The sequence below is a fragment of the Drosophila elegans genome, unplaced genomic scaffold (assembly GCF_018152505.1).
Source record: "Drosophila elegans isolate 14027-0461.03 unplaced genomic scaffold, ASM1815250v1 contig_476, whole genome shotgun sequence".
In the NCBI taxonomy this organism is placed as follows: domain Eukaryota; kingdom Metazoa; phylum Arthropoda; class Insecta; order Diptera; family Drosophilidae; genus Drosophila; species Drosophila elegans.
Genome location: NW_024545863.1, coordinates 20,833,924 through 20,851,217, shown reverse-complemented (window position 1 = coordinate 20,851,217; position 17,294 = coordinate 20,833,924). Strand labels below are relative to the sequence as shown.

Sequence of the window (17,294 nt, the reverse complement as noted above, 5' to 3'; positions counted from 1 at the left end):
TTTTCTTTTGCCGCTTATTTCCTGGCGCTGCCGTTGAATGCATTTTTAATTGGCTTCAAATTTCCGGCCGAGCCCCGAGAAAGACGAGACACAAAGGGGAGTAAAATGAAATTGAGTTTTATTATTAAACGCTGGGGGGTGGTGGGCAGTCAACTCGGGAATTGATTGTAAACTTAAGAGCCGCGAGGTCGGAAATACCAACATGTCCAATTAAACGTTCAATATGATACCTTCTGCCATTTGATTAATCTTAAACAATAGTTCTGCTAAAATTTATATCTTTACTTAAGTTTATATGTAAATGTAAATCTGCTGACACCTTTACTGCTGGAGACTTTGCAATTTATTTTAATTTAAGTGCCAGCAAAATTGCCATGGGACTATCAACGGAAGCGATCAAATCGCTCTACCGCACCTTGCTGTCTGTTCCTCATAATTCAGACCACTCTCGCCCACAATTCCCTGACCTGGTCGGACAAACTTTGCCGGACTGGGGGATATCTTTCAACTTTGTCTGGGGCCGGAAAAGTGCTGGCCATTTCTCTTTCTGCCCCAGTCTTAAAATCGCACTTTGAACCACTTTGGCAGCGTTTATTGATTTCAATGATGACCCCAAATTGCAGCAATGAAAGTTGACCACGCTGCTGGGGCCTTGGCCATTGGGGTGGCCGGAAATGAGCTGATGCGATGGGGGTTTGATGAGGAGCAGGGTGAAAACGAACAGAAGGCCTTGACATTTTGCGTCCTTTGGCGTTTCACGAGAGAGCTTGTAAAAGTATTTAATTAAAATGAAACGCAATCACACCCACACTTTGACTAGGACGCACATAGATAGTACAGCACACACTGAACGTGCTGGGAGCTCACTTAATCCATATGCACTTCTGGGGAATACCTTCGCTGCTGCATTTTGCGGCAATAAATTCAAAACCAACTGCGTGTGATGCTCAACAAACTAGCAAACTAACACACACCCAGGCAAATGGGCATAGACAGGCAAATGCACACACACCCGCACAGACACACAGGCATTTGCCTAGAAACACTCATACGCAGTGTGGCCCAGTGCAGTGCTGATCTCTCCTGTGGGCTCCTCTGCCTCTGCACATTTTTGTTACCAAGATTTTAACTGTCAGCAAGTTGGGCGACTTAATTTGAATTTACGGCACCGCCAGGGGCGCATCTCGCCTCTCTGTCGCTCACTAGCCCCCTCTCCCTCTCTCCCAGGGGGAACCTAGCTATTATTTTGCACAAACAGTATTAAATACTGGGGTTTCTGCTACTGCAACTCGTTTTGCTCCTGGCTCTATCTCTTTTTCTGGTCTCCAGGTCGGGGTCTGTCCAAGTAAACCTGTGTTCGTGCCTGCTCCATGGCCCACTGGCTGTGTGTTTGTGGGTGTGCGTTGTGTGTGGGTGACAATAATATTCAAATTCTACTCTGTTGCAGTTCCAGTGAGCGGTGGGCGGCAATGGGCGGCGGGTAATGGCCGCTGGGCGTGGCAGTGACACTTTTACACTCCATATATCTGCCTAGGAAGTCGCCACTCGCCTGGTTACCCCTTCAAGTGCACCGAAAAAACTGGCTAACGAGATAATTTCTGTTACTTTGCAAACTAAAATTAAAAAAAAAAAAAAATTGAATTAAAATTTTTAAGTCTTCAAGCTTTTCAAGAATTTTTTTAAATATTACAAAAAAGCATTTAATTAGTCTTATTTCAATTAAGATACGGTAGAGAGTTGAATTTATAAACTTTTATGTTCTGTATTCATAGATGGTTTTTCAAAATGACAATCAGCTTTCCTTACAGTTTTAATATTAAACGTGGCTCAGTACAATGTTTTTCTAACTTAAGTAACAAATAAACCACTGTTATGTGTATTTATTCTGTGAAACCAGATTATGGTTTTGGTTAAGTGTAGGACATAATTTAACTCTTTGTATGGCTATACAACCATTTATTTGGCTCTTAGTAGTAAATGAAAACATTTTATTTGGTTCACAATGATTATAAATATGTTTGTGGCTTATAAATAGCTCCGGCACGACTTTCTGCAAGTGCACTTCTGAAGCCCCGCTTGCGTTTTCATATTTATGTGTCTCCTGATAGCGCCGCTGCAGTCAAAAGTTTTTCTTCTAGCTCTGCGCTTGTGTGTGCCAGTGTGTGTGTAGTGTATGTATGGGGTAGTGTATGTATGCTAATACTTTGGCGCACATGGCAGGGCGCTATTATCGCGACTGCCACTTGGGCGTCGAACTTCCGTTCTGCTCCTGCGGCGTTCCTTTTTCCTTCTGGAAATAGAGGATCTGCCGGCACTGAGTTCTCAGCACCGAGCACTGAACAGGGAACACTGAACACCGAACACTGAACACTAAGCACGGAGCCCTCTGCTCGATGGCAGCTCAGCCCAGAAGCATTTGCAATTTCGGTTTGCATTCGGGCCACAGTCTCCCTCAGTCTGTTTGCTGAATGTTGTAAAATGAATTTTACTTCATTTTGATATGTTCTCCCAGCTGGTTTTAGCACCAGGCACATAAATACATCGGCGGGGGAGGATGTGTGGGGCGTTCGTTTCAGTTTGTTTTGCCACTATCGCAATGATAATAAATTTTATTAATCTGGCCGTCGCCCACACGCGGAGTGAAATGGATGGAGGAAGCGCCCACGCCCGACACTCGCTGATCAAGTGCTCAACTAGTCGAAGGCATTTGTAAGGACGAAGGCGTCCTGCCACTTATTTCCATTTACATTTCGTGGCAGTTGCCGCCGGAAGACACCACAAGCCGATGTTGCAGCTGCAGCTGGGTTGGCGAATTTATTATGTAATTATTGTTGTGCACTCTAATTGCGTGGCGCATCTATTTGGCTTTCATTTCGCCCGCTCGAGGGAGCTTCTTGCAAATTAGCTGAGCGCCAATTAGCGACGCTGTAAATTGGTAAGTACATGTTCCGATTATCTCTTCAGCTGAGTTTTCTATAATTTAATTTGAATTTGTAAAAAATTTAAAACATTTATTTGGTACAGCCAATTAATATTTATGTTATTAATTTTGATATTTAAAACAATTGAACTAGTGCATTGATAAGAATGAGTATAGGGGTCATTGTTTATTTCAGGGTTGATAAGGGTTAGTTTCATTCCCTATTGTTTTTGTTTGATAAATGTTTTAAAAAGTTGTACTGTAAAATTTTGTTTTAAAATAATAGTAAGAAATACATTCTTCAACCAACTGTTTTAGAAACAAGATAATTAAAACTGTTCTTAATTTAACAAAAAGAGACTTTAGGATATTGCTAAACGGGCCTAATAAAGGGACCTCATTTTTCTTCCATTTACTCTGAACTTAGCTAGTGCAATCTAGGCTACCAAACTAATCAGCCCACTTTCAAAGCGGCCACTAGAAAAACAAAGTACCACCGCCCGGAGCTCAACTTAATCCCAGAGAAATCTGCTCGTTCAGAAAACCAGAGTGGAGTATATATATTGTGGCTCGGCGAAATTCGTGCAAAAGCGGAACCAACTGGCTAATCAAAAATTTATTTAATTTCTTGGCCGCTCAAAGGCTGTCCGCAGTGAAAGTGCGTCCGCAGCCTGGCAGTCCAGTATCCAGTATTTCAGTATCCCAGTGTCCCAGCAACCGGGCATCCTGGCACTCAAGCCCCCGGAGACGGGGGGCCAGTGGATGTCGGGCATCAAATTTGATGATGTCAACCATGAGCCGCTGCGATGTCCATGTCCTGTTTTGCAGCCACTCTGACTGCGGGAAATGCAGTCTAAAATCCAACAAATGCCGGAAATGCGCCGCTGCAGCTGCAGCGGCAGCCGCAGCCATTGCGATTAAACTTTCCGCATTAAATATTTTTCCCGGACTCGGACCCGGACTCGGCAACGATGTTGGCTTGCTGGCCAAGTGGAATTGGGACGCCAGGCGGATGTTGCGGCTGCCTTTTCGCCAAATCTAATTGCAAATTTCATGTAGCCACGGCCCAGAGCCACGCCCACGCCCACGTCCCCGCCAACCCCGACAACTATATAAACATTGTGGCCACTGGCAACTGTCATTTTTTCCTTGTCCACGCTTCCCGTATGGCTGCAGTAAATCATGAAATTTATTTAGCAACATGCGCGCGCTTTGAGAAGCGCCGCAAAAAACTGGCTAAATAAATTGCACAAATGTTGTCCGCACTTCGAGTGGCAAATGGCATGAGGCAAGTGGAAGGTGGAACGTGGGGCGGCGGCAACTTCCTTTCGGTCGTTCGGCCAGCTAAACAATATTTCGGCTTCCCCCGGGGCGAAGTGTCATTAATTTTGATGTGTTTTTAATTCGGTTTAGTTGAACAAACTCATTGACAAAGCCTCGAAAACAACACACACGCCTCAGAGAGTGCAGCATGGAAATGCTGTTTGGGATTTAATTAAAACTAATGAAAACTTTTCGCCCACTTTCCCCACTTTCTCGCCCATGTAGCCAGCAGTCAATCTTGCAATTTGCGCCCAACGACAAATGACAAGAGGCAGGACTGTTTTTAAGGTCCTGCAGCAGGACAGCAGGACAAGAGGCAGGACTGCCTACCAACTGGGCCGACATTTCACCAAATCCGGTCGAAAGGGGGGTGTGAGTGGGACGAACTTCAGATTCGACCTCGGGCCGAAACGACAGAGGAAAGTTGAAAAACACTTTGGCCACAATTGCGCAAACCGAACAAAATGAGCAGCAACCACGCACTCGTGGGCACCCCGGAAATGAGCAATGAAAGTGCGTGGCCATGCAATTAGACAACTCCTCCAGAGATGCAACTTTTATGCCAGGAAGCGGGATCCAAAGGTGCACGAGTTGGGTCAGCAGTTAGCTCTTAAACGTATTAAAATCTGTTTAATTGCAAAAATGTAAATTCCAATAAAAACGTAATTGTGAGTGCCATAATTATGGCGCTTTTTGTGATTAATTTAAATTGCAAATAAATAACAAACTACTTCAATGTTTGTCCTGAACAAAGAGTAAAAACAAACAGCAATTGAGCTATGCAAGTTAATGTTTAATAACTCAATTGTATGTATAATATATTGATGAAGTGTGAACGAAAACAAAACATTGATCTTAACATAATTGAAACGCAGCTTGCAGTTTGTGAATGCATTTTTAATAATTCAATTTGGCATTGCATTAATTAAAGTTTTTACGATAAAGTTAAAGCTTGCCGATATATGAACTTTACCAGTTCTTAGGCCCTATTTATATATCAGAAATAAATAAAATAACTATTGATTTTATTTCAGGTTTATATTTAATTAATTAATTAATATAAAAATATAATTTTATCACAGAGTATTTCATATGATTGCATTAAAATCAAATATTTTTAGCTATGAATGCCATTCGATTGCAAATTTTAGGACGAATTTATTTTTTACTCAGTTAAGAGGTCCTTTTTTATCAAATATTTTAAATTTTTGGCTAATCTTTAACTATTTTCTTACACTTAGTGAACCATCCTTCCGTTTGTTGCTTTTGATGCCTACAATGGCATCATCACTGGATCAACCAACATTTATTAGCGTAAGGCTCAAAAAATATATATTTTTATTTAACTTTGAATACCTTTCAAATAAATGTAATACCCGGTTACTGAAGTCCTGTTGATAGATCCCATGTTAATCTCTTTTCATACCGTGGCAATAACTAGCCGGGGTAGGCACTTTTAGGTAGGGGCTTGGCCTTTTACGCTGTAATGGCGCCTTGAGTCGCGTGGATGGGGATTCGGGACGGGACATTGGAAGCAAAAGGTTCTCATTTACGTAACTGGAGCTCAAGCGTAACTCAGAAGTTCCATTAGCAGGAGAGAAAATATTGATGGATTGTTGGCTTATTCGGGGCTGCACAGTCGCCTTCATTTGGCGGGGTTTTAGATCTGTTAATGCATGCACGGAACAATTGGAGGCCCCGTCGGCCGGTTTGATGGTCACCATGTAAGAGTACGAAGATCCCTCATCCAGATTTGAACAGCCGCCGCGTTGAATCTGCAATTTCATGAGGAGGTCGCCAATCTGGCTGATGATTTGCTGAGTTCCTGAAGAAATCTTAGCTCCTTCCCTTTTTCTCGGAGCGTCGCAGCTGGGCGTTTTGGCCATTAAAGTGGACTTTACCTTTTCTCGACGAGTATTTGACAGTGCTCGACTTAGTGACCGCGTTGTTTGAACTTTACAAACTGGCTGGTCGCCTTTTTTCTCTCCCTCGCGCTTGATGTCGAAGGTACCCTGCCGACAAATGCTTGGACGTTCGGGAACTGGGGATGGGGCCACCACCTGCGGTGGATTGGATTCCGCCGACAAGATCTGCTCCTGCAAGTCCCTCAGCTGCTCAAGTTTACTGCGAATCTGGTCCAGATTGTAGGTGGTCTGCAATAGAAGCTTGCCCTCATTCAGTGCCAGTTCGGATATGGCTTTGGTGGCGTTAGAGGTGACTTTCTCATCCTCTTCCCTCCCAAAAATGCTGAGTTTCCGCAGATCCTCCTGGAAACGGCGCTCATCCTCTGCAGCTTTCAGCCTAGCCAGTTCCCTGGAGCCCAGGTTGATGGGCATATTCAGTTCTGGAGGTGGCTGCACATCGTCCAGCTGAGGTACATGCTGGCCGTCAATATCCTCCTCCACCTTCTCCATCCTCTCTCGCTCCACTTGGCTGAGAGCTGCATCCAGATCGGAGCGATCTGCTAGGGGTATGCAATCCACCAAGATGAAGGGCACTGCCTGATCATCGCTTTCCGATTGGACATCCTCCGTGTCGACCACACTCGAGGATCCAGGTTGATCCGGCCCAGGCAGGGAAACTGCGCGGATTTTCTTTTTTTCCTTCATGACGGCTGGATCAAAAAAAATAGCAATGTTTGAACTAAGCTAATTAACTTTTAAATAATATATTTATAAAATAAAAATTTTGCCTATTACGTAAAACTAAAAATTAAACGATAAAATTTGAATTGAAAAAAAATAATCAAAATATTGCTTTTATCAAGCAATCTAATGTACTTTTTAACCAAAATCGCAAGTCAAATTGGCCGTCGAAATCGCATTGTGCTGCGTTCGATTGTGGCCAAGTCGGCAAAGTCGGCAAAGTCGTGATTAGGCCAACAAAAGTACTCACCTAGTCGCCAGCAAGTCGATGTGGCCGCTCCCACGGTTGTTTCGTTGTTGTCCCTGCAGCAAAAAGAAATTTAAATCCCTCAAAAGAACTCGGCAAGAAAAAGGAAATTGAAAAGGATAAAAGTTCTGCGTGGCCCGGAATCAACAGGGACGAGCCTTCAGCCCCTGATCCAGCTCCTGCTCCAGCTCCTGTTCCAACTTCTGACTTGCTCCTGCTCCTGGGCACTTGTGGCTGCCTCTGACCAAATAATGGGTTAGGGCGGCAGGCAGGCAGAAACACAATCCGTAAACCAAAACTTTATTTTGTGCTGATAAAAACTTAAATGTTGCTGCGCTGCCGCAGCCACGCAATCGTAAATGTTTGATATCCCCAAAGGTTAACAATTTCCGTTGGCGCTTGGCTCTGCTTTGCTCTGCTCTGCTTTGCTTTGCTTTGGCCCAAGTTAGTTCTCGTTGTTTTCTTTATTTGGTTTTGCAAGAATTTTGCGGTTGGCCAACTAAACCGCATATATAGGAATCTACACGCACACGCCCTCCTTCTGGAGGGGGAGGGGGTGTCTTTGGGCTGTCTGTTCGACTGCTGGGAATGGCTTTCGGTTGTGTCTGGATATGGGACGGGACGGGATCCGGATCTGGATTCGGCGACGGCCACTGCTACTTGGGGAAAGGCGTACTCAGTTCAATTTGGACATTGGTGGGGAACCGGAAGAAAGGAATCCGGGAGCTGGTGATTCCAAATTTTGATGTTTAAAAGTTGTTTTTCGAAAGCCACTGCGCCTGACAAATCAGGCAATGCTTCTGGGTAAAAAATAAACGTGACTGGACTCAAAGCTCTTCCCAATGCTCTTATTGTTAAAAGAATATTATTTATTTTTTTTTCTGAAACATTGTATCAGCATTTCACCAACTGCATTTTAACTTTCTATTTGGCGTAAAAAAATTGTATTTTTTCAAAACTCAATACTTAATGCAATGCTTTTTATTTTTCCATTTATCGAGCCATAAAAAAAAAAAACTAGGGCAATAACCGCTACTTTTACTAATTAAATTCAGCGCTTAACTCCTTTTAATACTTTTTAAAGTGTTAACCCGAAAAAACAACCCCAATAAGGTCAAGCAAAAGGTTGCAGCTTGCCAAATCGAATTCAAGAATAAAGCATTTATCCTGTCAGGGAATGCATTCCTGTTTTTTTTTGCGGGGGAAGCAAAGAGGGGAAGATGTTCTCTCTCTTAAGCTTACGATATTCGCCACCTTGCTCAGTGGACTAAAAAGCTCTCGTTCTCTCTGTGGCCCCGTCCACTAAGCTCCGAGGACTCGGCACGAAGGACTCACGACGGGGCATAAACAAACCACGCTGATGCCGTCCGTAGCCACTCAGTTGAAATCGTTGCGAGCTGGCAAAAGGACGTGCCAAGCGGTCGGTGGGCAAACTAAATAGCAATCACATCGAGTGGCAATCGAAGTCGTAGGTCGAAGTTCGTGTGTCGGAGTTTTTTCTCAAAGACTGGGAAGGCGAAGGCGCGAAAACACATTTGCGGCGAGTGGGACTTTTCCGTGTTTTTCTCCACCCAACCCCTTAACGAGTGCGGGCAATTAAAGTTCCGGGCGGCCCACTGACTGATGGCTGCGCAAATGGCCATTTCAAATTGCATGTCGTGGCCGCAAAGTGCATGTCGCAGTATGACAGCGAGCTCCAATTGCATGTGCGCCAGCCGAAGAGGGCAGAAAGTGTTTTTTGGCCAACTCTTGTTCGCCTAAGTGGAAATAGCCGAAGGGAAGACTAGCCGCATATAAAGCCGGGCTAATGAAAGCCCCATCAAAGGCAAGTGCTAATTAATCCCAGGAAATGGACAAGAATAATAATTAAAATAGATATGCAGGAAATATTTGCAAACCGGAGGTGAAACCTAGAAATAGCATTTGTTTGACCAAAACTAACCCCAACCACAAACCAAAGAGAATTCGCATGCATGTCGAACTTATGAAAGGTATCCTACCATCCCTGCAAAAGTTTGCGTGTGTGTGTGTATGTGTCCTGGCCAGGACTCAAATTTATTTATTTGTTTTCTTTACTTACTGGGCAGAAACCAGAAACGACAGCAAAAAGTACAGCTACTACGCTTGTTGGGGGAACTTAGATAAAAACAAATGTTAGACTATCAGCTGGTGGCAATTTAAATTGCTGAAATATTATATTTTCACTCATATCAAAAAGAGAGCCACCCAGAAATATGTGCAAATAACTAAATATTTTTATATATTGTAAACAGAATGGTGTGGTGAGAGCTTAAACTCCAAATTTGTGAGCTAGACAGCATAACATACATAAATAAATCAGTTTACTGCAATCTTAAATTTTAAGGTCTCCAGAAGGGCAAAAACTTGCAAACTTTTGCAAGCTTTGATTTATTAAAGGTTTTCCTTTTTTTATTGTTTTATATGGCTTTGTATCTCATTGATAGAGAGATTAATATGAATACATATTTCTGAAATGCAAATATCTAAAAAAGTACATACAATCTTTCTAGACCAACATTAAAGTAATGGTTATTATTGAACATCCTTAAACAGGATTCGATCCCCGACACCGCTGGACAGAGGCCCCCTGGGTGGTCGCACAATGCGTGTGCTGGAGTTGGGCGCAAACAATGCATATTCTAATATGCTAAATGGTTGCCATTGTGAGCACCCCACCACCACCTCCTCCCGGGCACCCTCTGACCACAACTGAAATTATTGCCGGGCCGCGCAAACAAAGCACTACGGTTAGGAAAACAATGCTTCTGTGCGACCCAATTGAGCCCGGCTCCGTGGAACTGGGAGTCGTCATAATTTCAATTAAAATTCAATTGAAATTATATGCAAAAACAAACAATGGTGTAAATTGTTGGGCTTGCCGGCGCACCCATAAAAGTCAATTAAATTATGCATTCGGCGATATTTATCAATCTGGGCAGCCAGCCCTTACCCCTTTTACCCCTTTTTGTGCTGTTCTTTTTCCATTTCGATTGCGGTATTGATTGGCTGGGGAAAGGTAATCGACATTCCAATAACTCCATAAATAGTTAAGTAACTACCCACTCTCATCTGACCCTGTTTCCTCTATTCCGCCCATTTACCAAGTTTTTATTTTCGTATTTTTTTTCAATTTAGTTCACGCCACTTGAACGAACTTAAATATTTCTTCACACTTTGCCTTGTCGCCATCGCCTTTTACCGAAAGTTTTCCAATTATATGTCGCCTTTTTTTTGCCAAACATTTTTTCCGGGCTTCATATTTGCTTTTCCGCCCCCCTCCAGTTTTCTCTATTTTCCGCTCTAGCGCTGGAGGAAGTTTTTATCGTCGAGCAGAAAAAATTATGCTGGCATTGCCTTCTCTCATATGATTGGCATCGCGGCGGCCCGAATGTTTTCCCCTCCGGCAAATCGTTATCATAAGCGAAATCGCAGCACAACTGACGTTGATTTTTCCGAAATGGGAAATTCAGCTCAAACTATGTAGTTTGAATAAATGTCACTGTCTGGAGCTGGAAATAAAGTTCAATATAGGCCTAGCTAAAAGTCAGGTACAAATTTGCATGGGACTTGTTGATATTTTTTTTTTTTGCCCGATGTCAAGCTAACGGTATTTGCATTTGCCACTGTATCTGTATCTCCAAGTCTAGAGATGAGTATCTGTATCTTTGTATGTGTATCAGTGTTTACTGCCATCCGCATGTTTCAAGATATGGCGTACACGTTATTTCACTTTAGTACATTAGGGCAGACTTCCTCCTGCCGGTGCGCTTAATTTCCGGCGCAGTCAACAATACGAATCGGTGTCCCCGGAGAGGGAGTTGGATGGCTCTGGGATTAGGTACTGGTCGGTCCTCGCTCCTTGTTTTATTTTCTCGTCATGTCTTCGAGGGAAGCGGTGGGGAGAAAGAAGGAATTCAAACTGAGATAACAATAATAGAAAGTTGAAGCACCTTACCTTACATTTAAATGAAGGACTTTTGCTAAGAATATACCCTCTCCACCAACCACATTCGTTTGGGAGCCTACACATGTCACAGGCGACCCTTTTCGCCTTTGTTCAATTAAGGGGCTTAAGTGGTTTGCTCATAATTAGGTTATCCGCATAGCTGGCGCGCTTTTGTCTCCTCAAATATTTATGCTCTCTCCCACTTCATTTATTAAAATGCAATTTAATTATTTCAATATTTATAGTACCCCCCAGGAAAACATTCTTCCCTCAGGAGGTCCAATCAATTTTGAGTTCATTCGCGGCACATGTAACATTTATTTTTCTCTTTGCGCAGACAGTGTCGGTGTGTGGATGCACGTGTCCTTGTGCGTATCACTCATACGCTCCGGTGCCCAGATCCTGCAGGTTAATGCCGAGACCTCTTGGGTGCCACATTCGCAGCCAACAAATCCTGCGTATAGCATTTAATTTTTTAACTTCTCTCGCGGCTCACGCGCCAGTATTTGTGGGTGCTCTGGTTGAGGGGCACATTGTGGGCGTGGGCCCTCACGCTGGAAACGCTTCAAATGGGTGGTGAGTGGGCGTTCAAGCAGTAGGCGTGGTTGCGGCTACCATTCCGTGGGCCTTAAGGTACTCGGTGGCTGTAGCCACAATGTTGCCTTGGTAATGCTTGAATTGTTGTTGAGGAATGTGTAAACTGTGAGAAATTGAGTCGTAATAGTTGGAAAACGTTTGAATAAACTTTTAAAATTATTAAATGCCAGATTTATATATTTGTATAAATATATTTATATATCTTCTCAGAATACTATACAAAACGATTTAAAAGCTTTTAATAAAAAGGTATAAGCTTGAGTTTTTAAATATTTGTTCTCTACTCTAACATAGCTTACATGCACCTCTGAGCGTGAAATTGTTTTAACAATGTTTAAATAAAATATTAAAAAATTCTATACTATTTAACTAGCTATGAGTATGTAATGACGTTTTGAGATAGATTTGAAAGAAACGAGCAATTTTATTTTGTTTTTTCCCCCGTGTAAGGCAACTAGTTATAGAAGTGGCACTGATGAGCTTGGCTTATTCGGAACTTGCCACTCGACTAGGGAACATGCAAGCCATTGGAGAATTCCATTGAATTTGAATTCCGTTTGCTGGTTATCCCTTAAATATTCGCATTTCAATTTCCATTACTCTGTCATATTTCAGTCGCTTTGGCTTCTCTCTGTAAATTGCCTTTCCCCTCCGCTCTTGTGAAATATTAAGTTCTTTTTAATTTCCTTTTCCGCCGTGAATCCCTACGCCTTTTGCCTGTGGATCCACTGCCTTTGCCCACGGCTCGATTTCTGTTTGTGGCGCCGCGAGAAACAAAAACAAAATTTGTTTGCCATAAAAAATTGTCGCGAGTTACGCGGCTGGGTGACAAAATTTGGAAGGCCGCCCCGACAGTATCCCTTATCCCTTAAAGCCCCCCCCTGTGTTACCCACACAATTGTGGCACGCCGTGGCTTTCCACTTATTTTCCACGCCAAACAGCTTTGTATTTCGCTGGGCGCTTGTATTTTTGTTTGGCTTTCCTTTCTCGCCGCTTTTCTTGTACTGTGCTCATTTATTTTTTATGTGTCTTGCACCTGAACCGACACACATTGAGCGCGTTGGGTAACAAACCAAGGGAGGGGGTGTGCATTAAAAATTTAAGTTTTATGTCAATGAATGTCCTCCGTTCCGGCCTTTGTTTGCCGCTTCGACTTTCTTTATGGGCATTTTTCACGGTGTTTTCACAGCGATGTTGATTTAATTTGAGCCCCAAGTTAAAGCCGAAATTAACATGGAACTGGCAAAAGGCAGTAGGCAAATGGTTGCCGAAAAAATAATGATGCCCATCAAACGTGTCTTCGTGTCGGCTTAGGCAAATCATAATTTATTTATAATAGTTTGGGCCTTCTGCTCGGTAACGAGTGCCATAAAAAAGAGGGACCCATAAACACTTTTTAGTTGCCCTCAACGCCTCCATATCGCATGCCTGGTGGGGGCATTCCATCTTTTTGTACTCGCTCATAAACTCATTTTATTCCCAGCATGTGATATTTGTCCACATATGCGAAACTTTATTAGTTGAGCACTCAATGAAAAGGCCATCAAAGAAAACACTCGCCAGGGGCTGCCAGCTGTGCGGGGGAAATAAAATTTACAACATCAGCAAACATTTCCCCAATGAATTTGCATTGTCAATCATACGGAGCTTATTTACTTTTTTAGCAGTTGGCAGCTGCACTTTATGAAACACATTTACGACTCACTCTTGTTTCAACGGAACCAATTCCAAAAAAGTTCGAAAAATAAAATGTGCCGCCATCAATTGTCATCGATATCCTAGGTCCTAATCTGTCAAGCGGTCTGGGATTTTGCGAGTATCTGTGCGTGTTTATACTTGCCACACGCTTAGCCACAGAAAAGCCACATGAATTTATGGTAGGAGACGGCATTTAATATATTTTTCAAAAATAAGACAGATGCTGAAGGGTCCTTGGGGAAGAGCCTTGGTTGACTTACTTTATCCGCACTGATTGTTATTTAGTGACTGGCAGATTTAAAGCTCGCCATATACCCTACACAAAAGATACATATTCTCTTGAGACTTGGCATTTATCAACATTTGATCTTGTTTCCAATTTTCAGCTCCAACGGAAATACAATTAAATTTGTAAGTGCTTTAATTAGCAATTAAAAGCTTGGATGTATTTAGTAGCATGAAGTACGTAGTTTTATGCTTTTAGAGCATTTATAATTTTTGAATTAAAGTAAGTTTAAATGTTTAGAAAAATATACATTAACTCCACAAACACCTAATTAAAGTCCCGCATAGATTAAATCCTCTGAGGTTGCCCTGTAATTCCAGCTCGACCATTAGTTTCTACCTAATTAACTGCCATGTCGAACTTCTGCGCTCTGGATTTAGCTTCCAGCGCTAATGCAAAATGTATTTTAAATTGGATTAAGTGTCAAACATTTTGACTTTGTGCCAACAATAATTTAGCCTGTTGAATTTTAATGCGATTTTTGGTAATGTAACTTTAGCCGCCCGTCCAAACCAACACACCTGGCCTGCGCATATACAAATATATAGGGACAGATGTGTGTGCGACCCATGTGTCAAACGAAAAATCAATACTATTACAGACACAATGCACATACGGACACAAACATGTGTACAGAGATGTAAATAGCTGGTTGACATTCTGACATCGACAGCAAAACGAACGAACGGGGAGCCTTCAAATGTGCCCCCCGACATTATTAGGTCACTTGTGGCCACATTTTGCGAATGCATATATGCACATGGGGAAATGAAAATCTGGCCGGAGGAACAAATTTAATTTGCCAGCCCATCGCTGTTTCGAAATTATAATAATTGCTAAAATAATCGATTTGGTCCGGGGACCTGACATTGGCTAATGCATATTAAATTACCATTATACAAATGATATCCCGGCCACTCGCACATACACATATACAAACACATCTCTCCCTCGACATACCCTACAAAAGTTGTGTCAACAATGTGAAAGATAAACAATGCCAGTTCCCACATGTATGCGCGTGTATCTGTGTACAAGAATACACAAACCCAACACATACACACACACACACACACACAGTGGTAAAGGAAAACTTGGGAATCAGCTCCTTGCTGGTGGTGTTGTTGTTTCGGGTTTTGTTTCACAATAATAAAGTGCGGCTGCAGCTTTAATAACTTCTGCAGTCAACAAAAGCGACAACAATAACAAGCACAGTCCTCGATAGAGACAAACAAAAAATACAAAGGGACGCCGAGAGGTCGGGAAAGCTGGGATAACTGGCAAAACACACAGAAACTGTGGATCTACAGTGGCGAAAGTTCAGCAGAGAGTGGAGCTGCATTCTAAAATGATGGGACCGCAACTAGAAAAGTTGCCAACCCAGTGGCAGCGTTGCTAGATGAGTGCTCAAGCAGGGTTTTCCAGGGTTTTCAGGGGTTAGGGGGCCAACAGGGCAGCACACAATACCCGGAGACGAATTACATTTGTCGCGCCATGTTTGCACATATTTAAGCAACTTAAGAATTACCCAACTTTGCTGGAAAATGCAGCGCAAAAATGCTGGCAGCCAACGGTTCTTTCGTTCATTTTTTGTCTTCTAGTCACACTGAAAAAAAATATGTAAGTAATATTACAAATTCTTAAAGCTAAATACAATCGAAAATAATAATTAAATAAAATAATATGCTTGGCAGTGAGATTTAACTTTTTCCTATTAAAGTTTCTAAATTTACATAAATATTTATTTATTTGTTGGTTTTACTTCATAACTAATAAATTTATTTGTTATCAGTTACCTAAATATATGTGTACAAATGGCTTTTTGTTAGTCCAAGTTCTTTAAAGCATTGTTGTTAATGAAATTTCTTATAATCAAAATTTAACTTGCCAATAAAGTATAGATTTTTCCGATCACAGTTTCTAAATTTTTACTTATTTATTGGTTTCACTTTGTAGTTTATAAATTTATTTGTTATCAAATAGTTGTTAGTATATGGCTAAAATCCAAATAAGTCTTTTTGTAATACTAAGTACTGTCAAGGAAAACTAACAAAATCCAGTTATTTTCAAATTGTATTTAAATATTGTTTCCTTGCTATCACATAAACATTAAGTTAAGAAAAAACGTGGTGGGCAATAAATTCCACGTTGATCATTTAGTACCGAATTTATAGGTTTATTTTTCTTCATGCAGTCAGTTTCTGAGCCAGCCATCCAATCGGGATAACTCCAGAGCAACCCAATTTGAGTTGCCCGCGCTTTGCAATGCAAAATGGCGCCGCTCCGAAAGTTTTTGCTGCATAATCGCAGGCGCAGCACTTTGGGCCAGGCCAAGCAAAACAAAAGTCCATAGGAAAAAGGAGCAGGGGGGGAAAGCAAACTTTGCCGGGACTGCGCATAATGAAGCAACGCAACAGACAAATCCATCTCCGAGTGTGGACAAAAAGTCCGGGTTTGGAATACGGGTCGGGCAAAGTTTCTGATTCTGTTGCCAAATGCGAAAAGAATAAGACGCGACGAGCGTCACAGTTTACTTGGCATTTACATTTCCGCTCTGCCGGCTGCCACCCGAAAGTTGTTTTCCCTCCATCTTTTTTTTATGATTATTTCAGCTTCATTTTTCATTAAGAGCCAGGCAGCGGCAAAGCCACAGGACGAGCTGCTGGCCTCCTTGATTTATGCGCATTTCATGAGCATTTCGACGGCTGGGGGCCGAGGCACGTGTCCTTGAGCATTGTTTTTTGCTAAACAAATGTCCATTAGCTGAGTGAGGGAGTGTTGGACCCAGAAACCAGAAGCCAGCTACCAGTTTTTGTTCTTAGGGTTGCTTGACTAGGGCATCATTGAGACGACGTATTATGGCTTTCCTTATGTCTTTCGTTGTGTGTTTTTCTGGAAAGTTTTGCCTTTTTATTCGGCTTTGATTCGCTTTCCATATGAATTCTTAATTTTGTTCGATTTTGTAAAGCTTTGCGGCACACACACATACACACACAACACCTGACCTATGACCTCAGCTGCGGCATTTGGGCACAACAGCTGTCAAGGCCCACGCCCTCACAACGCCCACACATTAACCTTCGTCCTTTGCCGGGGTTCGATATGGAACCTATATTTATAAGTTTTGTTGGGGAAAATCTATTTCCGTGCGAACATCTGACGCGAGGCAAGAGAAGTCTTGTGGCAAAAATAAATGACAGCCAAATGCTGATGGGAGTGTTATGTAATGAGTTCTCATTTCCATTTCCCTTTCCATTTCCATTTTCATGGCTAACCAGGAAACAATGGGCGCAATCAATAAATTGTCTCTAGATTCCGGTCACCGAAATCATTTGCTGTTGGCCAACAAATTGAGGTTACTGCCATTTACGAAAAGAGAAACAGATAGCGAAACAATGTCATTCGATTGAGAATTATTCTCCGGGTGCCCTTGTTTGTGCTCCGACCTGATGAGAAATGATAGACCAGAATAGGGGACAAATTGAAAAGACAACTTTATGTGAAAAATGGCAGCAGCAGCTCAAATTGAGGTCTCATTGAGAGGGAAACTTTACCTTTACCAGCCACATCAAACTTTATTAAATTCCATTTATTGTGCTCTTCCTTGCAG

The 17,294-nt window shown here is 42.2% G+C and overlaps 1 protein-coding gene across 1 annotated transcript; it reads right to left on the bottom strand.

Moving 5' to 3' along the window:
- Window positions 1–5,388: 5,388 nt before the first annotated feature.
- Window positions 5,389–9,232, bottom strand: LOC108147108. The gene is made up of 3 exons (XM_017273397.2): window positions 9,216–9,232; window positions 7,139–7,791; window positions 5,389–6,857 (listed from the first exon to the last, which is right to left on the bottom strand). The coding sequence occupies exon 3, from the start codon at window positions 6,850–6,852 to the stop codon at window positions 5,653–5,655; it is 1,200 nt and encodes a 399-aa protein (XP_017128886.1). The 5' UTR covers window positions 6,853–6,857; window positions 7,139–7,791; window positions 9,216–9,232; the 3' UTR covers window positions 5,389–5,652.
- Window positions 9,233–17,294: the final 8,062 nt, after the last annotated feature.